The following is a 24,409-nucleotide window of genomic DNA, read 5'->3' on the forward strand; positions in this document are numbered from 1 at the left end:
ATGTTTCACCAAACAGATAATGGCCTTCAAGTAAATGTCAGCCTGTCTATCTCTTGCATTCTCTCGCACACTGACTGGATTAACCACACAACCAATACAGCGACTAACACTCCCACCCACCCCATAATGTCCTCAGGTGGGTTTGCTTGCTGTGTAACCCCAGACACTGTATGTCATGAGAACAGATGGCTTGGAGGTGTCAGGTTAGTCAGAAAACTCCAGAGTACACACACACACTACACACACACACTGATACACACCACACACACAGACATATACCACTGACCAAGGAGTATGCAAACACAAGCAGACGTCATCATGTTTCTCTTTAATTCCAGACATTATTAACAGAGTTCCAGAGAAGCAGCAGATGCAATATGAAGGCTCACGTTGCAGGTTCCTCCAGCAGGTGAGAAGGAACATTTGGATGTAAGCTGGGACATTTACTTGTGTTGGTTCAGGTGTAATTGCTTAGTCAGGCACAATGAGAGGGGAGCAGCTGTAATTCTAGTTCTGTATGCTTGCAGGAATGTGTGTGTGTGTGTTTGTTTATAATGGGTGATTTGTTTTTTTGCTTCCCTCTGGGACATTTGTGTCAAACATAAGTGTGAGTATCCCTCCACCCCTTTTACCCACTGTGAAGCATTGTGTTGCCTAATTGTATGAAATGCGCTAAACAAATAAAGTTTGATTTGATTTCATTGTTTTGATAATTCTAGTTCTGTATGCTAGCAGGAATGCATGTGTGTGTGAGGGGGGGGGGGGAGTTGTGCTAATACAAGTCCTGTGTAGTATCAGGAATGTGTGTGTCTTTTGTTTGGGGGTGGGGGGGGACTTCCATGGTTGTATTCAAAGGAGAAGCGTGCCAGGGATCTTCCTGTCATCTCTGACCGCTGGTGACTCTGGATCAGGGACTGTCAGTCAGGAAGGGTATCTCTGACAGCTGGTGTCCCTGCTGGTGTCTCTGCTTGCTGGCTGGTGCAGCAGTGGGCATCAGGTACCTCACCCGCTTCCAGAAGACCGATGTAGCCATGGTAGCGCCCCGCACTGCCCCACACCACCTGAGGGGGGCGCTGCTGCGGATCAGCAGCTGCAGGGTGGGGGGCAGGTGTGTGTAGCTCATGTCCCCCAGCTGAATCAGGATCACAGTCACCCCACTCTGCATCAGGGCATGGTGAAGCCCCAGCTGCCAGTCGTACTGCTGCGCAGCACCCGGACCATTGACCTCTGACCCCGACCCTGACCCGGAGATCGGGGTGAGGATGACCATCAGCCTCCTGCTCAGCCGTATGCACCTCTCCGCCAGCTCCATGCAGTCTGGGAGTGGGGGCGGGGGCGGCAGGGGATGGAGAAGGTGAGTAGGGGAACAAGAAGAGGGGAGGAGGGGCATGGGGAGGAGAAGAGAAGGAGGGGATGGAAGAGAAGAAAGAGAGCAGGAGGAGAAGGAGAGGAGGATATGGGATGAGAGGGGGGAGGGGAGGAGGAGAAAAGAGGTGAAGGAGAGGGGGAGGACAGGAGATGCAGTAGGGGAGAGGGGAGGGTTCAGGGAGGAGGGGAGAGATAAAGAAGAAGAGAATGTGCAAGCAGAGAAACAGGATTGTGTTTTTCTCACATCTGTCAGGTTGTTACTAAGTGCATTTCAGAGCACAGGGCACTGCACTTACCCCACCCCTAGAATAACCTTCCCTGGTCGACCTCTAACCCCGACCGGCACAACCTCTAACCCTGAACAGTATCTCACCCTCTCCTGGCAGGTTGTCTCTGCCGTGGATGAAGAGGCGGAGGCCGCACTGGTTCTCCAGGACATAGGGCAGAACCCTGGTGACAAACAGGCCCAGTCTCTCCTCCGTGGCCTGGTCTAGTCCCTGGCGCTGGTAAGCCACATATGCATCATATACCTTCCCATCTGCAGAACACACACAAAGAGCTGCTCTACCACACACACAAAGAGCTGCTCTACCACACACACAAAGAGCTGCTCTACCACACACACAAAGAGCTGCTCGACCACACACACAAAGAGCTGCTCGACCACACACACAAAGAGCTGCTCGACCACACACACAAAGAGCTGCTCTACCACACACACATGGCTGCTCGACCACACACACAAAGAGCTGCTCGACCACACACACATGGCTGCTCGACCACACACACAAAGAGCTGCTCTACCACACACACATGGCTGCTCGACCACACACACAAAGAGCTGCTCTACCACACACACAAAGAGCTGCTCTACCACACACACAAAGAGCTGCTCGACCACACACACAAAGAGCTGCTCTACCACACACACAAAGAGCTGCTCTACCACACACACAAAGAGCTGCTCTACCACACACACAAAGAGCTGCTCGACCACACACACAAAGAGCTGCTCTACCACACACACATGGCTGCTCGACCACACACACAAAGAGCTGCTCTACCACACACACAAACAGCCTATACAAAAGAAACTGCTCTATTCGATTTTCATTTTATGTTTTCTTCGCGTGTACAGTCATTTTTTGTCTTCGAAAGTGTGTCGAATCAGAGGTGAACGAACACCCGGAGCTCGGCGCTGTTCAGGGTTAGAGTGCCCCCTTGTGGCGGGATGAAACCGGCACTCGGCCACCTGCTGTGTTGTCGCTGTCGTCTGCCTCCCCCCATGTATAGTCCTGGAGCATCTGGCAGTGCTCACCTTCAGGACGGCTGTAGGAGCGCAGCAGCCATCTGAAGAAGAGAGCCAGGTCGATGGCAAAGTGTCGGATGGCCAGTGCAGCCAGCAGGGCCAGCAGCAGGACACACACTTTCCCCACTAGAGGGAGCAACAAGGAGGCTGAGGGGCAATACAGCAGGAGGGGATCAGCTAGATTACTGAGGGTGTTCAAGTTTGTAAGTGTGTGTGTGTGTGACAGTATTTGCAAACCTTCAGGCTTGAGAAACAGAACAGCAACTGTGTTGCTCTGGTCGGTCATGGCTTTGCATTCAAACTTTGAGTGGAAGTCCTTGGCAGAAACTCTGTCTATGGTTAAGACAGACTTGAAGATATTCAGCTTCTTGGTAGTTACATACTCGCTATATATGTAGAATAAACATATCAGTGAGTTCATCAGCAAACATGAGATACGTACAAGGACAATATAATGTATGTGTGTGTGTGTGGACCTGGTGAGGTTTTGACTGTAGCCCTCCAAGTCGTCAGCCTTCTGTTCATTCACGTTCCACCACACCATACAATCTTCAATGTTTATTCCACAATGCGCAGAGCAGGTCAGAGTCTTAATGGAGCCTGGCATTAATACATAATTACATAATGAAGATTGCCCACTTTTTCCGTGGGCCAGTAATAATATTCTGCCCATGCCCAAGTGTCAGGCTCACCCATCACTGCTGTCTCTGTGGATCCGTTGGCTGGAGTGTTGATGATTGGTGGATAGTATGCCAAGGGTTCTGGAGGAAGAGCACATAACACATGTCCTTCCCAACAGCCTTCTCAACACAGCCTTCTCAACACAGCCTTCTCAACACAGACTTCTCAACACAGCCTACTCAACACAGCCTATTCAACACAGCCTATTCAACACAGCCTATTCAACACAGCCTACTCAACACAGCCTTCTCAACACAGCCTTCTCAACACAGCCTACTCAACACAGCCTATTCAACACAGCCTTCTCAACACAGCCTACTCAACACAGCCTATTCAACACAGCCTACTCAACACAGCCTTCTCAACACAGCATACTCAACACAGCCTACTCAACACAGCCTATTCAACACAGCCTATTCAACACAGCCTATTCAACACAGCCTATTCAACTCTTCCTCCTCAACTCTCCCTACTCAACACAGCCTTAACAAGGGGAAGAAAGATGACGTGGCCCAAGTGAACTCCCACATTATTGGTTTAAAGATCCTTATAAAGATCCAAGACCCACAGGCTTGGTAAAGGGCTGAATCTTCAAACAAGAATGGTTCTAGGGCTGTAACTGTTAACCCCATTACTGATAGATCTCCCCACTTGCTTTCCCTTAAAGATCCAAGGAAGATATTTAAAATGTGTATGTAATGACTAATGTTTTGTCGAGGTTTGGAGATTCTTTAATTCCACAGGCAAGGAATACCCTTTCTATTCAGCTCTGAATTTATGTCCTCTTCTCAATAAACCGACTGTGTTCAGATTTCCTCTTACTTCTATGGGAGACATCTAAGGCCTATTCAAGGAGACTGATTATATATGTTTCCACTAGAAAGATAAAATAATTTCAGAAGAAGGCGGTATTAGAGATACCTCTTATCTTTCTAGAAAGGAAACTAAGTTTAGAATCTGAGAAGCATAAATGATATCTGAATGTGTTTGCATCAGAACAAACACAAGATGCGTTTCAATTAACAAACTATTTATTTGCTGATATTAATTTACCAATGATTATTGTTGGATGAGGGTCCTTTCTCAGTGCACGTATCACGCCAGAAGAAGTATTGCACACTATTCAAACATTACCAAATGAGAATGCCCCTGGGCCTGATGGATTTTGCAGTGAGTTTTATGAAGAGGAAGATGTTTAATGAAATATTAATGGCTCTCTGCGTCGTCCCTAGTCACTGCAGTCAGCAAATATTTAACTCATCATACAAGCCAATAGCACTCTTGTATGTGGACCAGAAAATATTGTCACACACTTTGGAATCATTAACGGCAATCAAACTGGTTTATTGGTGGAAGTCAGTTATGTAATAATGTAAGACAATTTCTTACTGAAATTCTGGCATTCCAGCAAAGAAATTAAGATGGGCCGGTACTCACCCTAGATGCTGAAAAAGCTTTTGACCGTATAGAGTGGTCCTATTTCTTCATTGCTTTCATGCTTTGAATTAGTTTGACTTGGGTGACAACTTTATAAACAGGATATAAAATATTGCATGACGCTCCACTGGCTGTAGTCCTGACTAGTGGTGTTTGTTCAGACAGTTTTCAAACACAGAGGCACCAGACAGGGCTGCCCTCCGTTTATGCTGTTATTTGCAATTGCCATAAAGCTTTTAGCAGAGGCTATCAGTTCAGCAAGAGCAGACACTGTTTTGATATTCTTGTCTTCATGTGTACTACATCTGTTTTACAAGGTATGACATCAATTCCTAAACCACCTGGGCCTTGAAACTTCAAATGTTTTGTTAAGTGGATTTCCCTGAACAAGGATAATTTGCACCACCAATTGCATGGGACTCAAGTGTGCTTTTTGGGTAACTGTCTGTTATTGAAATTAACTGTTTTGTGTGTGTGTGTGTGTGTTTGTCTAGTATTGTAATGTTCGCCTACTGATGTTGATTGTTAAAAGGCTGTCTTTGTCAAAGTTTTCTTTTGAACACCCTTCACAGCTTAGCCCCCTTCTCTCTGTGTATAGTTAGTATCCTGTGTTACCTGGTGAGCTCTCTCTCACCTCTGACATCCAGCCACCTGGACGCAGAGCTGTTGTATACTTCCTGGTTGTGTGTCCAGGTACACACACACGTGTAGTTGGCCTCGTCAGCCTTGGTGGCATTGCGCACCCACAGAAAGCTGCGTTTCTCAGATGGAAGGAGACGTAAGTTCTGAAAAACAACAGGAAACAGCAGTTGCTCAATCATCCAATGGACTTGTCGACCAATTTACCAGTCATCCCACCAACTAGCCAACAAGCCAACCAGTAATCCAGTCAACCAAACAATCTACTCAACAAGCCAACCAACTACTCAACCAACGAATCAGTCAACCAGTCAACTATCCAGTCCACCAACCATGTTAACTAACCAGCCCAAGGGGACGTACCCTGTACCAGCTGAAGTTTCCTTTACACTCCCCAAGGCGGTGGACGGGCCATTCAATGTCGATGTTGACGGACGACTCGGAGACGGGCGGGAACAAGACACGGGGACGGGGCTCGGCGGGTAAAACGGTCACCTTGGTTACAAACAAGAAGCATCTGTCCGGTGAAGCCCTCCTGGAGACGGCACAGAGCACAAAGACACAGAGACACACACACACACACAAGCACGTCTTATCACGGTAAGACAAAGACTGCATTGGCTAGAAAAGGTACAGGATGTCGTGCCGGGGTCGTCTTGGTCACCCATAGCTGTAATAGTGTTCCGAGTCATTGAGGAGGAGGGGGAGGAAGAGGAGAAGAGAGCCGTGTTGATGCAGACGCTGGCCCTCAGAGGAGGAGATCTCCTCGGTACCGTTGCGGTACCACCTGGGATCCGTCACGTTGGCGTCGGCCAGGATGGCATTGGACACCTTGGCATGCAAACGAAGACCCTCCCCCTCCAGCACCTGCAGCGAGTCCCACTCATCCTGCAGGCACAATTCTTCTGTTGGGGATTCATCTGGACCAGAGGGTGAACCACAGAAGAAGACCTTCTCTATTATTTAACACAATACGTGTTTGTACAGCACATGTACTTTTCTGTGGGGGTGACGTAGGGCTGTGAGTGTGGGATGTAGCCTTGGGAGTGTGTGTGATGTAGCGAGGTACCTGGAGGTTCGGTAACTTCTCCACAGGTTGACACCCAGGCCAGGGCCAGCAGCAGACATGCTCGTATGGGGACAGACATCTCTCTGGGCTGCGGAGGAGAGCGGTTAGGTGAGGTGAGGGGAGAGGAGAACTGAGGTGAGGGGAGAGGTGAGGTGAGGGGGGAGGTGAGAGATTAGGGGAGGAGTGAGGGGAGAGGTGAGGGGAGATATGAGGGGTGAGGGGAGAGGTGAGGGGAGAGGTGAGGGGAGAGATGAGGGGAGAGATGAGGGGAAAGGAGAGGGGAGGGGAGAGATGAGGGGAGAGATTAGGGGAGGAGTGAGGGGAGAGGTGAGGGGAGAGATTAGGGGAGGAGTGAGGGGAGAGATTAGGTGAGGAGTAAGGGGAAAGGTGAGGGGAGATATTAGGGGAGGGGTGAGGGGAGATATTAGGGGAGGGGTGAGAGGAGAGGTGAAGGGAGAGATTAGGGGAGGGATAAGTGGAGAGGTTAGGGGAGAGATTAGGGGAGGGGTGAGGGGAGAGATTAGGGGAGGGGTGAGGGGAGGAGTGAGGGGAGAGGTGAGGGGCGATATTAGGGGAGGGGTGAGGGGAGAGGTGAGGGGAGATATTAGGGGAGGGGTGAGGGGAGAGATTAGGGGAGGGGTGAGGGGAGAGGTTAGGGGAGAGATTAGGGGAGGGATGAGCGGAGAGGTTAGGGGAGAGATTAGGGGAGGGGTGAGGGGAGAGGTTAGGGGAGAGATTAGGGGAAGAGTGAGGGGAGAGGTGAGGGGCGATATTAGGGGAGGGGTGAGGGGAGAGGTTAGGGGAGAGATTAGGGGAGGGATGAGCGGAGAGGTTAGGGGAGAGATTAGGGGAGGGGTGAGGGGAGAGGTGAGGGGAGAGGTGAGGGGAGATATTAGGGGAGAGGGTTGTCAGGGAGGTGCAGAACAAGAGGACCCAAACACAGGAAAGGATCAAAAGAATGAAGGTATAGTAACTAACAAAAAAAAACTAAACTCTGCAACTAAAGTACACGGTTACAAACTGCTGCTCTTTGTGTTTTTGCAAAAAACAACGCTTAGGGACAGGAACATGAAGGAACAAACTTACACTTGGAAACATTTGTACCTTGTACCTTTATTTACCTGCCTGGATGCTGCAATGCAATTTCCTTCCAGGGAACAATAGAGCTAATCTGCTCTTTATATTTATGATATTCATGTGGAATTATGTGTTGGTCATGCTTTCAAATTGTCTCTGTTTGTAAATAACAGCAAATTATCCATGACAGGCTTTATGTCTTGGACCTTTCAAACCAGGCTATATATTTGATCCCATTGAATGTTTCACATCTCCAAAGAAATGTTACGTAAATATCTGACTATTCTTAATGTGAAGGTAAAATAGTTTGTTCCAGTTCAGACAAGTTTTGTCAACCTAAATATATTGTGTAAGCTACCAAGGCCACCTGAGAGTCTTTTAGCAACACAGAAAGCTAAGTGCAAAAGTTGTCCATTTAAAAAAATTCAGCGGACCACTACTTTCAAGCCAATTAGGTTCCAGTAATCTAGTTACAGCTAATCACTATCATCGAGGTGGCCTTTCGCCATTGGCTTATTTTGTGAAATCACTGTCAATCAGCAGTGGGCTGGAGGAAAGTGCGGAAGTTCAGACAATAATTGGGGGAGCTGGTTCTCATACCAGAACTATAATATGACCTAGTGCAGCTTTAATGACTGGGTAAACATAAAATGAACATGATAAGATGCTTTCAATTTTTTACACGTTTTGTACGGTGTTCTTCGTGGTCAATTTGACCTGAGGATGTCTTACATTTATCAAACATATAAGAAATATAAACATTTTACACGCATTTGTTTTGGATGATCTTGAGGTGAGACAACATGCAATTTCATAATCTTCAAAAACTGCTTTAGGTCCCCAACCTAAAAGTTACCTACCTAACCATACCTCTCACTTAATCTGTGAGATGTTATGGTGATTTTAATATTTTCTCATATTTGTGTGATAGGTATTATGGATGTGTATGGAGTGAGTGGGGGTTAAGTTATTTTAAGGGCTATATGGGTAGTTAACAAGGACACAGTACCTAACAGTACCTGACAGTACCTGACAAAAACAAATACCTGACACATCATTTTTATCATAATCATTTTCTGGAGGTTTAAATTGCTGGGGTCAATGATTAAAATGTTTAGTACATTTGAAGAACACAGGAGGGTTGAAGTTCTAGCTTTTAATTAAATTATAGTATATATAATAGTGTGTCACTGTTAAAAGAATAGATACAGTATAACATACTGTACTGGATGGCCTGAAATATGCTACATGGTGGACTGAAATGCCTTACCAAGATACAGAGGAGGAGAATTACGTTGAAAAGATTCAGCTTGTTGGAGTTTTAAGAACTGATACTTAAACGTTCTGTCAGCAGTGATATCATTAAGCGTTTGATATAGATCAAATTCAGTAAAATACATTTAATTGATTGGTCTTAATATCCATTAAAAAAATTACTCTATAACCAGGACATAAAAAGCAATACTCACCTTATATGCAACCTTGACCAACACTAGATAACCAGAAGTTGCTTCCTGCTAACTGTGCTCTGTGCTTCATTTGGTCGAATTATTATAGACAGGGTAGGTGCATTCTGTAGACTCTAACATCAGATATAAGAATGTGCAGCTGCAAACAACCCACAAACTAAACACACACAGGGACACACAAATACACACGTATGTACGCTCACTAAAACACACATACACAAACATGCAGGAACACACACATACAGTACACACAGAATCCAAACATCCACATGTAATCCAAACAGCCCTACACTGCTGTTAGTGAACAGCCATGAATCTACATTGTTGTTGGTGAAAAGCCCTAAACCTACATTGCTGTTGGTGAACAGCCATAACTCTCTACATTGTTGTTGGTGAACAGCCCTAACCCGTTAAGGAGTAGTGTCACACATATGTGATCGTTCGAAAGCGGGCCCCACAGAGTACCGTCACACATGTGTGATTCTGAACATTCCAACCGACTATTTTCCGATAGACAAAAACTATATGACAAACGCTGTAGTATGGCTTAAAAATTTACAATTAGGAGGCTAACAAGTAACACTAGCAGGTAGTAGCATTGCTACGAGTATTATGCTAGGTTGCTAGGTAACGGAAGCTAACTAAAACTAGCTAGCTTCCGTTTAGGAAAAATAACTCACTCTGGTGGAAGCGTCGGTAATATTTAGAACTCACTCCTTAAAAGGCTAAACCTACATTGCTGTTGGTGAACATTTACATTACATTTAGCAGACGCTCTTATCCAGAGCGACTTACAGTAAGTACAGGGACATTCTCCCCGAGGCAAGTAGGGTGAAGTGCCTTGCCCAAGGACACAACGTCATTGTGCACAGCCAGGAATCGAACCAGCAACCTTCAGATTACTAGCCCAATTCCCTAACCGCTCAGCCACCTGACTCCCGAACAGCCATGGCTCTCTACATTGCTGTTGGTGAATAGCAGCTGTAAAGATGCCTTCAACACCAGGCCATCCAGCTCACTGGCATACTGTACCATGGTCTCTCTAACCTAGTCTATGAGAGGAGACCGAAGGTTCTCCTACAGAACTTTGCTGGCCTGACATTTACTCAGAGGTAAATGTCATATTTCCCACAAGTGGGAAATATGTGTACGAAATCTTTCACATAGTAATAACCGAGTAATTTCGTTGTTATTACTACACAGTAGTGCTAAACGTTTCAACATAGCAACAAAGTAACAGTTGGATTTAAGTATTCTTTAGGTAAGCTTTAGCCTAGTACTGACAGATTTGTTAAACCATAATAATAAAGTAACAGTAATGTTCAATTATCTATGTTTGAGTAAGCTTTATCACCGGAAATGTTGTTTGAAGGATGTTTATCTGTCAATCTGCTAGCGTCACCTATCCTGTTCAAGACAACCTGATTATAGAAACTGATTGTTCAGAAAGTCAGATAGCTAACACAAAAAAATAGTATGTGTAAGCCATCCTCACAAAATCATTTGCAAATTCCAATTAGAAAGTGTACCCCAGTCTTGAAACACAATTGACCCTTTTTGACACATTACTCAGGTTCATTCACACTTCTTTGCAAAAGTCTAAACACACCTCTCACTTTACAGTATTTGCATGCAAAATGCATGCTTTTACTAAACCCAACAAAACAAAAATGTAGAGAGGCTTCAAAAGAAACTGCATTGCAAAACACAATCTATGATTCATATACTGTAAGACCTGACACATATATAAAATAATGCAGTTTCTGCGTGTAATTCCATCTGATGTTAGTGTTTTTATGACATTGTGCTATGATTGACTAAATGTTCCTGTCGAAAGAGAACGTGTGTTAGTGTTTTGGTAGACATGGTGTATTGTTTAGTGTATGTTTGTGTTATGAAAATTAGTGTTTGAGTTTAGTTTACAATGTGTGAATTTGAGCATGAAATTAACCGTTTGCCAATTGTGTGCCGTAGGTGTGTTGGTGCGTTTAGAGTTTAAGAAACTTGTTAGAAGTATTGAAAAAAATGTCATAGCAATTGTAAAAAACTGTAAGACACAATTGTTACCATTATGTCATTTAGAAAACACTGCCGTTTGATAAGTAAACTTACCCCACCACAATTCAAACACCCTTAACAACCAATTATCCATATGTAAGCACTAACAAGCAAAAATACTCAACAAGCAATCAGGGGTTTGGAATGAATACAAAGGTAAACTCATCTGTACTTTGAAATCATGGATGCAAATATCAGAGGAAGAGGCAGAATTGTCAGAATGAGAGGAGGTGGATAAAGGAGAGGAAAAGGCTGAGGAAGAGGAAGAAGAACAACAATCTCAAATGAGATCCATGCCACACTATGACAGAAATCCCTATGACAGAACAACCTTCTCCAAGCCATGGAAGAAGCTTGTGGGGAAATTGCTGTGGAGTCTTGTCAGGGATGGCTCAGGCATTCATTTTCCCCTGCTGTTTGTCTAGAGAAAACATTGCCTGTGATGTTGAGGAAAATCTCTGGCCTGTGCCTGGTCAGAGACAGGATGCTGACCCAGAATGAACAGTACTGTAGCGTACTCAAGCCCTGTTACCCAGGTGAAAAGGCGTTTATTTCCTTGTTTTCTTAGCCTTTGTTTCCCAAATTAAAATTTACAGTAATGAATGTGTTGTTGAGTAACAGTACTACTATTTGTATACTGGGACCACTACAGTAACAAGAGCTCAAAATAAACTAATGTAAATAAACAGCCACAATTAGGGACAATTGCAGTATTTGTGAGCTTTATGATTTACATCATGTCAAACTCATGAGGTGGAACATATCTAAAATTCAGGGACAAGTTATAGTCAATGGTTCATGAAAACACTATTATAAAAAAGTTTTCAATTCCTCCCAGCAGTGTGTAAAGGGTATTCAGAAGGTTGAATTTATTTGAGGGCTTTGTGTGTATTTTGAATGCAAAGTTTGGTTTCTATGACAGGTAATATGTTTTTGACTACAGTGTTTGATTTTGGGTCAAAAGTCAAGGGTTTGGCCAAACAGTCTAAGTATGAAGATGTGTGTTTAGAGTTTGGAGAAAACAGTACACATTCAAGAAATGTGTCTTAGCAATTGAGAAAAACTGTAATACATTGTCACTCCCAACACTCATTTCTGGTACGACACATCCACACACAAACCAACACACGCCTGTAAAATGATAAGAAAAACATTTTTAAATAACACTATGGGCACTTCAGTAGTCATACTTCATAGACAATATGTCTACATAAATTCACATTTCTATCATGATATAATGAAACATTTCACATTCAAATACAAGTGCACTTCACTTTTGAATAATACATACAAATGTAAACATACAGAACATCCACTTATTATTCCGCAACAAAGATGTTTTAAGTTATAATTAGAGCTCAGTATAAATCCTTCATGTCAGACTTTGTCATGATCATGTCAGCTTTTAGAGCTACATGTTTCTTTTCTTTGAAAATACAATGACTTAAACCCCATCATGGCACAGCAGGTGTTAGTAGCAGGGAAATGCTGCCAACAAGGCTAATCAGACATGGGAATTGGCATGAGACCAGGCGTGTCCCCTGACTACTAACTTTGATATCCCTGAGCTGTGTAAGAGAGGGAGACAGGCTGGGTGGGAGAGAGAAAGAAAGAGAAAAGTTGGGTGAGAGAGAGAAAAATAGAGGGAGAGAGGGAATACGCGAGAGAGAGGGAGAAAGGTGTTGGGAAAAAGAAAGAGAGAGTGAGAGAGATGCTGGATGAGAGAGGGAGAGAGGGAGACAGAAGGAATATGTGAGAGAGAAAGAGAGAGAGAGAGGGGAAGATGGAGCGTGGGGATGTGAGAGACGGAGAGAAAGAAACAGAGAGGGGCTGGGCGAGAGAGGGAGAGAGGGGCCAGCCCTCAGACTGTCCCCGGGGTGCTCTCTCCAGGCTCAGAGGGCATGTGGTATCTCAGACATTTCCAGAAGCGTCCACTGGGGGGCTCCGTGGGGCTGCCTGCAGGGCTGGCCTTCCACCTCAGAGCGCCTTGCTTCATGTGGATGTATCTCAGGGACTCTGGCAGGGCAGAGTAGTCCACGTGGGCGTCAGCCTCCACCAGGATCACCCTGAGGCTGCTGTGGACCAGGGCCTGGTGCAGACCCATACTCTGGTCATAGTCCTGTTGCCATAGTGACTTCTGCTCCACGCTGGAGATGCTGCTCCTTGACAGGACGATGATAAGTCTGCGGCTTCTCTCCATCGCCTGGGCAACCGCGTCGTGCATTGCTGTGGAGGATTGTGGACATGGAGAATCAGTAGGTTTTACTTGGGCCAAATAGAGTATTTCTTATTTGACACTTCGAATATAAGTTGTATTCTAAGTGTTTGTGTGTGTGTGTACCTTCCCCAGGGGTGTCATCTCGTCCTATGATGTACAGCGTGTACCCGTGCTGTCTCTCCAGGACTTCAGGCAGCATGTGCAGGGCAAAGGCCATCGCCCTGGACGAACACGTTGCATCGCCATGGAGATAACTCACAAAGGCATCAAAGAGCTTTCCATCTGGAGCTGCAGAGGAGAGAAGAGGACATGGAACAGAATGTAGACTTGACCTTGAAAAGACAACATCCTCTTTAAAGGAACAGATAAACCAAGCTTGTGTTCTCACTTCTCATCCTCCTGAACACACGGGGGCGCAGTTTCCTATAGACCAGCACCAGGTCCACCTTGAACAGGAAGCCAAAGACCATGGCCAAGATGACCACAGGTAAGACCAGAGGCAGGCTCACAACAGTGTAGAAGAACCTGTGATCGGCTACATGTTGAAGACAAAAAGCGAGAGACAAAAGTGAGTCCATTTTTTTAATTGTTTTGTTTAATGAACCAAAATCTGGATGTTTGTTATATAAATAATCAAGCGCAGCTGGTTCATGCAGGGGGACGCGAGACATAGCGCCTCATTAGCAGCGCCTCATTAGCAGCGTCTCACTAGCAGCGCGTCATATCACGCAGTAGGGGCACACCTTAGCAGGGCGGGCTATTTAATCAGGATATCGCTGCACTCTGCATTGCTTAGTGCGACACAGGTTGCTTCTGTTTAATCTGCTGCCGCCGCCTCCCCGGCCTCCACCCTTGGTTCTGTTTCCTGTCGTAGGGGGAATGCGTCGCTGCTCTCTGCTCGGAGGTCGAGACGGTGTCTCCGTTGGGTGCGGCAGGGAGCCGATGCAAGCAGAACCATAATGCCAAATCAAGTGGTACAATCATGTGTTGTACCGTGTGAAATAAAGTATCAAGTACATACTATACTAAGTCCTCCTGCCTGAACCATTAGCCGACCAACTTGAATCTTTTAGTGGACTTTTCTTTTTGGAATAGCATCCGTAGATACAATCCCTACTGTAGGGAAGTTGCAAGTCAGCCACTTGGCTGTCTGTGTGTATTGTGTGTGTGTGTGTGTATTGTATGTGTATGTGTGTATGCGTGTGAGCATGCACGTGTATGTGTGTGTAGCTGGTGTGTGTGTGTGTGAGGTGTGTGTTCAAGGTTTGTTTGTGTGTATATGTGCATGCATGGGTGCATGGTGATTACCAGGCTGTAGCCACACCACACCGGTATCCTGGCCCAGGGGGTTGATGACCACGCATGTCAGCGGAACGTCCAGGAAGTCCACCAGGACCTCGGAGATGTTGAGGGTGGACTGGAGGTAAACATTTGCCCCTTCGTGAACACTGGGGACCAGGACATCACAGACCAGTCACTGCCTGGGGGCCAACAGCCCATGGCTCAGAAGCCACATGTGGCTCCTTGACCATTTCTGTGGCTCCCACACAATTTTAGGATTAGTTCTACAATTTATGGTAAGTAGCCTAAAACTTCAGAGAGTCGCAAATAGGGGTTTTGGAATGCAGCCCTAGCGTGTCCGAATAGCATCATGAACGTGCACATTTTGTTCAATAGGGGACATGGGTCGTAAGGCTTTACAAACAAACTGTTTTTAAAACCAACCAGTGTCAGTGCCATACAACTCTACCAGTAGAGCCTAGCCTAGTCTGCGTAAAAGCAAACAACATGCAAAAAGAGTGAATCAAGCGGGATGACAAAATGTTTAAATGGCATAAAAAAGTGAGAAAGGCAAGACAAATGCAAACATTTCATTGAAGAATGGACCGACTCTTATGCAGTCATAGCTTATGTGGCTGGGGGGCCAGTAAAAAGTATCTGAAAGGTATAACTTTAAAAACAAGACATTGTTTGACAATCGGCTGTGAGAAGTTCCCCCATCTGTGTTTTTCCCCCACTGGGACTCCCAATGTACCCTATTTTAATAAAAATGTCTCGACATCACAAAGATTACCGACACCTAGACTAGATGCTAACAGTTCACTGTGAAGTTTGCTACTCACATACAACACCCAAACACTCGCACACATAAAGACAACTCACAAATCCCAGGAGTCTGTGAGCTGTTGAAACTCGTCAATGTGTTTGCCATTGATATTCCAGTAACCACGGCTAGCCTCCACATCCTCACCAGCACCAACCAAGGCAAGGCAGGTTAGCTGCTGACTGGAACCTGGGACCAACACAGTAACACACAGACATCCTTTACAAGATGCCCAGACACAACACGTATTCGAGTCTGTGAAGCTTCAGCAAGGTGTGTTAGTAATCAGTACTAGCCTGGTTCAACTATGATAATTTCCTGCTTGGGGTAGGTCACCTTAGGCATCTGAAGAACTTCATCTAGACACACACACACATACACACACACACATACACACACACACACAGTGTTGACAAAGTTAGCAGTTTGAACAGGATTAAGAGTAAACATACTGCATCTAACAGAACTTCATCTAGACAGACACACTAACACACACATTATACACACAGGAGTTTAAATTGAATTAACAGTAACCATAAAGTATTTCTCCCTAATATTACCACAGCATTAGAAATTGATAGGATGTATGACATAGTATGTTCAGTTAAGTTCAGTCAATGTTGTTTAGCGTGTGTTACCATGGGTAACAGAGAGCCTCATGCTTCTGGAGGCATTGTAGTTGTGCCCCTCCAGAGAGAAGTCCACCATGCAGGTATACACTCCAGCAGCCTCTTGGGACACTTCAGGGACTCTCAGCAAATCTCCAGAAACATCCATTGGCCTGCAGTTCTGACCAGTCAAAAACAAGGAGAAAGTACAGAAAGGATTTTGAAGAAAGTCCCTTTCTTCATTTTCCTAAACAAGGTCATGTTGATGATGTACTGTAGTGGATATACAGCTCTGAAAAGAATAGAGAGACCACTGCACCTTTCTCTTTCATAAAAAAAAAAAAAACGTAAAGAACGACAATTTTGAGTGAGGAACTGAAGGGTAAAATGTGCAGTGACCTCTTAGATTTTACCCTTCTGTTGCTCACTCACAATTGTCCTTTTTTTTTATGAAAGAAGAAGGTGCAGTCACCTCCAAAGAAAATTCAGAGCAGGCTTTATGGAGTCTCGGGTAGAAACTATGCTGTGCATTTGTGGTTGTCTGTAGGTGTTCTGTGTTACTTTAATTTGTGTAGTGGTGTGTGAGTGAGTGAGTGAGTGGGTGAGGGGGATTTCCAACCTAGGGGATGGTTTTGGAAAGGGTTCCTGTAATTTGAGAGGTACTATAAAAAGTATCTGAAAGGTATAACTTTAAAAACAAGACATTGTTTGACAAAACAAAGAGTGTGTATGTGTGTGTCAATGTGAATAGCTTTACAGTGTAGATCAGGACAGTAGGCTATACTAAACGCAGTCAAACATACGGCCCACCACAACCGGCCCACCACATGATCCAATCCCACCCACTAGATGACATGGCAAAGTGTGAAAGTTGTAGAGAAGTCATTCATTCTGAGTTTTCAATAAAATGCACTGCTATTCCTGATTTGTTCACAGTCTGTTTGAGGGAAGTTTAGCAACTCTAAGCAGTGGCTGTAGCCTACGTTAATCGTGTGCAGTGAGTTTTTTTTAATAATACCTCCAGTCTTAAGATGTGTAAAACAAATTGGGTTCAAGGAATCCAAGTACTTCACACATATTCAGAGATCTAAGCTAGGATACAAACAAGCACTCTAACTGTGTAGCTCCAAACTAGCCAAAATGTGAGCAAACAAACCAGGGACAGCAGCAAACTTAAACTAACAGGCCACATTTACCAGGTTAAGCGTAAACACTTCCATAAATAAAAGAGGCCTATCTCAATTATATAAAACACCAACATAAAGAGATACCATGTTTAACAATAGGCTATTACAATTTTAAAAAACTAACGTGAACAATAATCTTGAAAATGTCATGTAACTTAGAAAGTGACTAATCACAGCCAAACCACATGTGGGCTACAAGTAAACTGGTTCCCACAACCTACTTAAATGAAAATACTGCTTCAGAAGCAGTATTTCCACCCTGACAGTTCTCTGAAAAACAACTGACTACTTATTCTGGTCATGTTTAAAGACATTGAGCATTGTGCAAAATATTGTCAATCAGCACTTTCAGTATAAAATAAATAAGTTAAGTTAAATACCAAAAAATAAGTTAAATACTATATAGTATGTATAATATACTATATGCTATATGGTATACACTGATCAGCCATAACATTATGACCACTGACAGGTGAAGTGAATAACACTGATTATGTCTTTATAATGGCACCTTTCAGTGGGTGGGATATATTAGGCATGAAAGTTGTCTCAGTCTCAGGCTGTTCATCTTCTGGTTTGTAAATGGATGGTTCATTCATTATGAATGTTTTTAGAATGTTCTTTACATTTAAATAAAGGAAAAACAGGGAGTGTTGTTTTACTGGTTCGGCACACTTGAGATCAAGTTGGCTGTATGTGACCCATGAACTAAACTGAGTTTGACAGCCCTGTAAGTGACTCTGTGAAACACGTTAATAGTTACCCATGGTGTTCTAGTTGACAACAGTTAAAGGGTTGCCAGATTTAACCCCTACCTTAAACCACCTTATACGTGCTTTGTGGTCCAGGATAAATACATGGTCCTGCTTGCAGGGGATGCAATCGTTTGTTCCCTGGGTTAGAGACCGGTTCTCGTCAGGCTCAGGGCATGGTCCTGGGTCCACAGACACAGAAAATCCATGTTCCCAGGATTCATTGTCGTTCCTGCTATTACAGATACAAGAAGGATTAATGAATCCAATTTGACCCAAGTTGAAAGTTATTGGTATACAGTAAGTAACCCCTTGAAATGCATTCAAACTACTCAGAAACCGTAATGATGTCCAGGGTAGGTTTAAATGTGGTTTGAGCTGTTGGTTTTCTGCGTACAGATACTGTGCTCCTCTGGTACACGGATCCTGCTAGTACATTCTCACCTGGCCTTACAGGTGTACAGTCCACCATGGTCGTGCTGGGCGGGTAGGAACCACAGCGAGTCTTGTCTGACCTCCACTCCAAGGGGCAGCCCTGGGCCCGGACCGCCCCCTCTGGTCCAGTTCACACTGTCACATCCCTCACTGCAGCCAACACACGAGAGCTGGAAGAAGTGGCCTGAGGTCACATGGTAGCTATCCAGCGCTCCCTTGTGGCCTGTTGAAGACAGAGCAGAGACAGAGCAGCTTCAAATCAGCTAATGATGTGGGACAACAGGACAGCACAAAGGAGAAGTACAACTGCAATAACACTTCCAAGAAATGACACAATGGCAATAGCACGCAACAACAGACAATAACAACAACAGCAACTGCATGTGCAAACCAGCACCAGCATTAAGACAAGAAAGCCCACCACAGTGACAGTACCAGAGTGATTGACTCCTTGACTGAGGGGATGGTGATAAAACTGTTCTTGAGATCTTTCTGAAACTCTTTTGGTCAAGGTTAGCTATAGCGTATATAATATACAGAGTATCGTATCCTGTATTTTTCTGGCAAATCACAACAACAACAAAAATCTGCTCAAATGCTGCACTAGTTCACACTTGACTGATGGGGACCTGACCCTTACTGTTATTGTAACTGTTATTTGTTCCTTTGCATTCTCTAATTCCTGCTCTCCTCTCGCTGTCCCCCCTCCACACCTCCCCTGTGGTGTGGAGGGTTTAGCTGTCAGCATCTGCCTGGTCGCCAGTCTAACATCGTTGGATCTACAGTAGTCGCCAGTGGACATTGGTCTATGACGGTCTGCCAACGTTGGAGTTAGGAGACCGATGTCCACTTGGTGACTACGACGGACAACTGAATTGCTCCTCCCAAGGTTTCTTCTATTTTTTCTCCATTAGTTTCATTGGGAGTTTTTCCTTGTCATCTTGAGGGTTATGTGAAGGAATCTGGGACATTGCTTGTAAAAAGGGCTATACAAATAACATTGTGTTTTATTTGATTATGTATCACAGGTGTCTCCACGTCGCTTGTCAGTATCGCTTCCTCTCTCGATGCCCAGTTTGGGGATCATCTCCGTGTTGCTCGTCAGTATTGCTTTCTCTCTCGATGCCCAGTTTGGGGATCACCTCCACGTTCCTCGTCAGTATCGCTTTCTCTCTCGATGCCCAGTTTGGGGATCCCCTCCACGTTCCTCGTCAGTATCGCTTCCTCTCTCGATGCCAAGTTTGGGGATCACCTCCACGTTCCTCGTCAGTATCGCTTCCTCTCTCGATGCCCAGTTTGCGGATCACCTCCAGGTCGCTCGTCAGTATCCAGGGGCGTTGTTAGACCCTTTTTACTGGGGCACGTGCCCCAGTATAAATCTGCTGTGCCCCAGTAAAATCTAATGTTTGAGTTTTAACAATTTACTTTATTCGTAAGTGCATTAATTTAGATAGATAATCCCAGAAAAAATAAACGCAGTATCCCAATCAACGCTTGAAAAATCTAAGCAGTTTAACCGAAAACACAAACCGATGCCCACAGAATTCCATTTCAGCGCGCTCTTCTGAGCTTGCCAAATAGCCACTGCAGCACGCACACAGGAGTCCAGGTGTCCCAAACAAGTCAGCATTGAGAAAAGCTAAGAAAACATTACAAAACTAAAGAAAGTTTCTAAATGATAGGCCTACCGATCTGTCATATTTTGACTAAAACATAAAAACAATATTACATGAAGCTCAAAAAAATCGTAGGCCCTATTTGTGCTCAAATGAATGCGAAAAAAAATTGAACGCTCGCATTAAATATTGATGCCCCTGCCGAAGTACTTGTGTCCCTGAACTGTTGTATAGTGGGTTAAGCAAGGGAAGTTTCTATAGCCTAGTAGTGCATTGTGCGCAGCAAGCTTGAAAGAAAAAAAGGGATATGAATAGGGGCCTGTGCCCCAGTAGAGTTTTATGTCTAACAATGCCTCTGTCAGTATAGCTTTCTCTCTCAATGCCCAGTTTGGGGATATCCTCTCACGCATGCACTGGCCACCTTTCATAAAGGCTGCTGGCTAGAGGACACTAGAACAAATCCAGGAATTCCAGGTGGACTATTTAGCAGAATATGCCTGGCTGAACAGGTTTGATGTAAAAAGGGTGAGGGTGGAATGAGATGATATGCTCATAAGGGAATTGAGTTATTTGATCATGTTTGATAAACATTAACCAATGAACCTTGGCATGTAAACAGAAGTCCAACATGAAGTACCACAGCATCTAGTGATATGTTCTGAGTTATACCTGATGAGTATAGCTCAGTGGTATTGCATTTGACTGCAGATCAAGAGTCCCAAGTTCAAATCTCCCCCTGTAAAGTGCTTAGGTGAAAATGTACAGTGTTTGTAATTCCAGGAATCTGTGTGTGTGTCTGACATTGCTTAGTTATTAATTAATAGGTTTTAGTTTAGTTGTCTGATAATTATTTGTTATGTATTGTGTGTATTGTTTGTATATTATTTATTGTTTATATAGTACGCTGCTGGTCCTGACTAAATATTTAGTTCTGTCAACATGTTCAGAATGACAAATAAATTAATTAATCTCAGTTATCAAAAAAACTGGCATTATATGAAGTTGTACAATGTACAACGGCCGCATGTATGGCCAGATGAGCACTGCTGACTGACAATGCTGGTTAATTAACTTATTTTAAAGGGTTTTCTTTACGGGTGAAATTCTAGCCAGCTAACTAACAGCAAGACAATATCCAATATAAAATAAAGTGGATAGTTCATTTTCAGTATCAATAAGTGAGCATTTGTTATGTTAATAGCAGCATCAAAGGGAGAGCGTCACAGGCACAGCACACAGTACTAGTATATTACAATACAATACGTTTTGGTGGTGGCTTCCAAGCACACTGTAGGAAACCCCAATGTGTGAACGTACACCAACACAACTAAAATAGAGTAACACCACAATTACCTCATCTATAGCAGACTCAAAACAAGATTAGGCTAAATCTCTGTAGCTGACTACATTTGAGAAATCATTACGTGTGTCAGTCCAAGAGCGATGCACTAAGAGGAGAATATGTGGGCCTGTACCATGCATTAACCCATGCTAACGCATGCTAATAAACCTCTCTGGTGGATGCAGGAGCTGGAGGCTGTGTCGATCGTCAGTATCATGACTACTCTTCGGAATTTTTGAAAATGTCTTTGCAGTTCTAAGATGTGGGTGGGTGACATTGAAACTGGTTCATCTTGGTTCGTGAAAATGAGGCCAATAGGTTAGGGCAGGACGATATGTGTGTGTGTGCATATGTGTGTGTTGCATGTATCTGACCTATTTTGAGACAGGATGTATACGAAGACCACCAAATCGTTTTTTTATGGGACTGAGGCTAAAGTATCAGTAAAATGTGTAAGACAAACATCTAGGGCTGTGAAGCACCTTAACTATACAATCAAAATAGGGATACAATATTTTCATTTTATGTCTTCCCATTGTTACCATGCAAGAAGACATAAGAATATAACAAGGTTCCTAAAACCTTCCAGAAAACAGCCCAAGAAAAAAAGTAGCCTACCTTTAACAAAACATCCCACGGTTTGACAAATCCAAATAACCTACTACACAATTTGACCCTCAGTGAAGATGTATTTAAATAATGTTTAAATCATACGTCTATAGCCGAGTATACTCTTTCATTTTCTCTGCCAGAATTCTTACCGTCTTCAAGAGTTGACGGGATCATTGACGGCATCAGTAGAAAAAGAATGCCGATGTAAACCTCCTGCATTATAGTCAACACCTGTGGAAGGAGACAATATCAACCGATACCATTGTTCATGTGTGTAATTGTGAAGACTACACCTTCTGTGTCCGATCATGTGTAGGCTACCGAAGGATTTGGACATTTCCTGTCAGTTAACTTATGTTCAGCAATGTCGAGGACTTCCCAACAACAACAAAGGGGAAGTGAAACCGCAAAAGACGGACTAATTTATTGTCCTTATGCACTCATGTATTGTAATTTAAGCTATTACTGAAAAAATACAAACAAGTTATGATTTATGGAAGTTCTTACAAAAAAGTAAAATCCAATGACCACCACAACCCTAACTCTACCGATGCACATAGCCTACAAGGTGTTATGTAGTGTTTGAAATACAGTACACCAACAGACATACAGTGTAGAAGGTAATAGCTGTAGGCCTACTAGAATAAATCTGGTTTGTGATCAGTCAGGTTTGTGGTACCGCCGTGTTCATAAGAACCTCTGGAAATACTGGAGTGGTTTATTTAGCCAAAAAAACACCGCACCTGTTCAACACAAAAATCATTTCTAATGAACTGTATAGTGAAAAACAGTAGCCTATAGGTCTACACTCAATGGAACATGCGGAGTCACCAAAAAGTAATCAAGTTTATATAATCCAATATATCAAAATCAAATTTACCTGTATGACATTCGTTTTAGGTAGAGTTAATCTTCGGTTTCGGAGTTTTCCATCCTCTTGTGAAACCGTGGTGTAGGGTATGATACGCCCAATAAACGTTCCACATCAAGCTTACGCTTCAAATTAGCGTCATGTGTTGTAGGATACCTTTCACAATGTAGCCTTTATGTTTATGGTACTTGAGGTGTGACGGAGAGAGATATAGTCTATTGGTTCTCAACCCAGTCTTCGTGACCCCCAGCCCTGCATGTTCCAGTGTTGGAGCAGGGAAACATAGAAGATGCAGGGCAGAGGGGTATTCCAGAAAGCTGATTATGCGACATAACCGGGTCAGTTAACTCCAGCTGACACACAATGTTGCAGCAACTTGGCAATGTTGCTACAACGTTGAGTTGTACTTAATATGTCGCATAACCTGCTTTCTGGAATACCCCCCTGGGGGACATGAGAACCTGTGTTAGTCCGTTGGCCTAATACGTATAAATAAGCATTCTCTAAAAACTATTGAGTATTGTGTAGGAATGAGAGTGTGCTCAAATCTGTCTGCTAAAATGATTTAATAATCTACCTGCAGTACATTTCTATTCAGGCTGACTTTATCAGTGAACTTAAGTTATTGCTAAAATTACCCAATCAATGTAGATTCTAGATTAAGAAGCCTACAGGTTAGAATGTACTTTTTCATGAAGGTTTGAAACTTCCTGATGCTCATAAACTGCGAGGCAATATATTTTTCCATGTTTGAAAATAAACATGAGATCAGTGTAACCCACTCCCTCTGTGCGTCTGCCGCCTGGTCGAGCCCCTCGGCGCTGCTGGTATACTTTGCGTTGTGTTCTGGGTAGGTCGCCGCGCTTATTTAGAACTTGTTGTGCTCCATTAAGGTAGGCAGGTTAATCGGCGGCGTGTACCATACAAGTGTGAATATGTACATTGATAATTACCCACTCACCTAATTTGTTCATATGTTGGTTATTTAAGTGTATAGTTACAGTGAGTACTGTAAGGTCAAGTACTACAAATTAGTTTTTATGTACTGGTGTACAAAATTGGTTTGTACAAAACTATCGTGGCTAGCCGGTGGGCTAACATTAGCTATTCTGGTAGAGTGCAATATTTCATATAAGATCGCTTGTTTGTGCTCCGTTAAGGATCGAACCAGCCTTATCTGTGACAATAAACCCCGATGGTCTCAGCCAGTCTTCGACCCCAGCGTCCCGTGTCTCCTTCTCTCCGCACTGCACCCCTAACTCTAACAAGTGCAAACTACGGTGGCTCGTAAGGTAGGCTACAACAACTGCCACCTACTGGCCTTCTTAAGGCTACTATTTTACATAAGTATACTATAATTACAATAATCTGTGTGTGTGTGTGTGTTTCTGTGTGTGTGAAAATTCTGTAGTGGGATTTTTGTCGAAACACTGAACTCGAGAACCATGCACTGTGCAAAGTTTTACATTTGCACGTACCCAGGGGGTACTGCTGGTGTTTCTGATGGGCTGGTAGGTGTCATTTACCTTTGTATAACTCAAAACAGCTATCAACTTG

The 24,409-nt window shown here is 43.9% G+C and overlaps 2 protein-coding genes across 4 annotated transcripts; both read right to left on the reverse strand.

Annotated features, from left to right (window-relative positions):
• Nucleotides 1-323: 323 nt before the first annotated feature.
• On the reverse strand, nt 324-9,121 carry LOC134016912 (interleukin-1 receptor-like 1). 2 transcript variants are annotated; one of them, XM_062456155.1, is made up of 11 exons: nt 9,050-9,121; nt 6,504-6,591; nt 6,099-6,354; nt 5,798-5,969; nt 5,430-5,580; nt 3,370-3,438; nt 3,154-3,277; nt 2,915-3,063; nt 2,687-2,824; nt 1,742-1,906; nt 324-1,317 (listed from the first exon to the last, which is right to left on the reverse strand). In XM_062456155.1, exons 2-11 carry the CDS (start codon nt 6,580-6,582, stop codon nt 908-910), a joined length of 1,713 nt encoding a protein of 570 aa, XP_062312139.1. In that variant the 5' UTR covers nt 6,583-6,591; nt 9,050-9,121; the 3' UTR covers nt 324-907. The 2 variants fall into 2 exon arrangements, with proteins under 2 accessions (XP_062312139.1, XP_062312138.1); XM_062456154.1 differs by having other exon boundaries at nt 1,742-1,871; nt 2,915-3,277.
• Nucleotides 9,122-11,816: 2,695 nt separating this feature from the next.
• Nucleotides 11,817-23,105, reverse strand: LOC134017738 (interleukin-1 receptor type 1-like). 2 transcript variants are annotated; one of them, XM_062457699.1, is made up of 11 exons: nt 22,862-23,105; nt 22,131-22,212; nt 18,421-18,634; nt 18,040-18,211; nt 16,068-16,218; nt 15,726-15,788; nt 15,489-15,618; nt 14,634-14,773; nt 13,714-13,860; nt 13,449-13,613; nt 11,817-13,333 (listed from the first exon to the last, which is right to left on the reverse strand). In XM_062457699.1, the coding sequence occupies exons 2-11, from the start codon at nt 22,198-22,200 to the stop codon at nt 12,969-12,971; spliced, it is 1,617 nt and encodes a 538-aa protein (XP_062313683.1). In that variant the 5' UTR covers nt 22,201-22,212; nt 22,862-23,105; the 3' UTR covers nt 11,817-12,968. The 2 variants fall into 2 exon arrangements, with proteins under 2 accessions (XP_062313683.1, XP_062313685.1); XM_062457701.1 differs by having other exon boundaries at nt 11,818-13,333; nt 18,040-18,208.
• Between the last annotated feature and the right edge of the window lie 1,304 nt (nt 23,106-24,409).

The sequence above is a fragment of the Osmerus eperlanus genome, chromosome 3 (assembly GCF_963692335.1).
Source record: "Osmerus eperlanus chromosome 3, fOsmEpe2.1, whole genome shotgun sequence".
NCBI classification, from domain to species: domain Eukaryota; kingdom Metazoa; phylum Chordata; class Actinopteri; order Osmeriformes; family Osmeridae; genus Osmerus; species Osmerus eperlanus.

Coding starts and splice junctions, on each gene's coding strand:
- LOC134016912 (XM_062456154.1), bottom strand. CDS start 6,582: ATGTCTGTCCCCATACGAGCATGTCTGCTGCTGGCCCTGGCCTGGGTG. Junction 5,581..5,797: donor GAAACTTCAGCTGGTACAGG/GTACGTCCCCTT, acceptor GTTGTTTTTCAG/AACTTACGTCTCCTTCCATC. Junction 3,278..3,369: donor CACAGAGACAGCAGTGATGG/GTGAGCCTGACA, acceptor TATTAATGCCAG/GCTCCATTAAGACTCTGACC.
- LOC134017738 (XM_062457699.1), bottom strand. CDS start 22,200: ATGCAGGAGGTTTACATCGGCATTCTTTTTCTACTGATGCCGTCAATG. Junction 18,635..22,130: donor CCCGTCAACTCTTGAAGACG/GTAAGAATTCTG, acceptor TGTCTTCAACAG/GCCACAAGGGAGCGCTGGAT. Junction 13,334..13,448: donor AGATGACACCCCTGGGGAAG/GTACACACACAC, acceptor AATCCTCCACAG/CAATGCACGACGCGGTTGCC.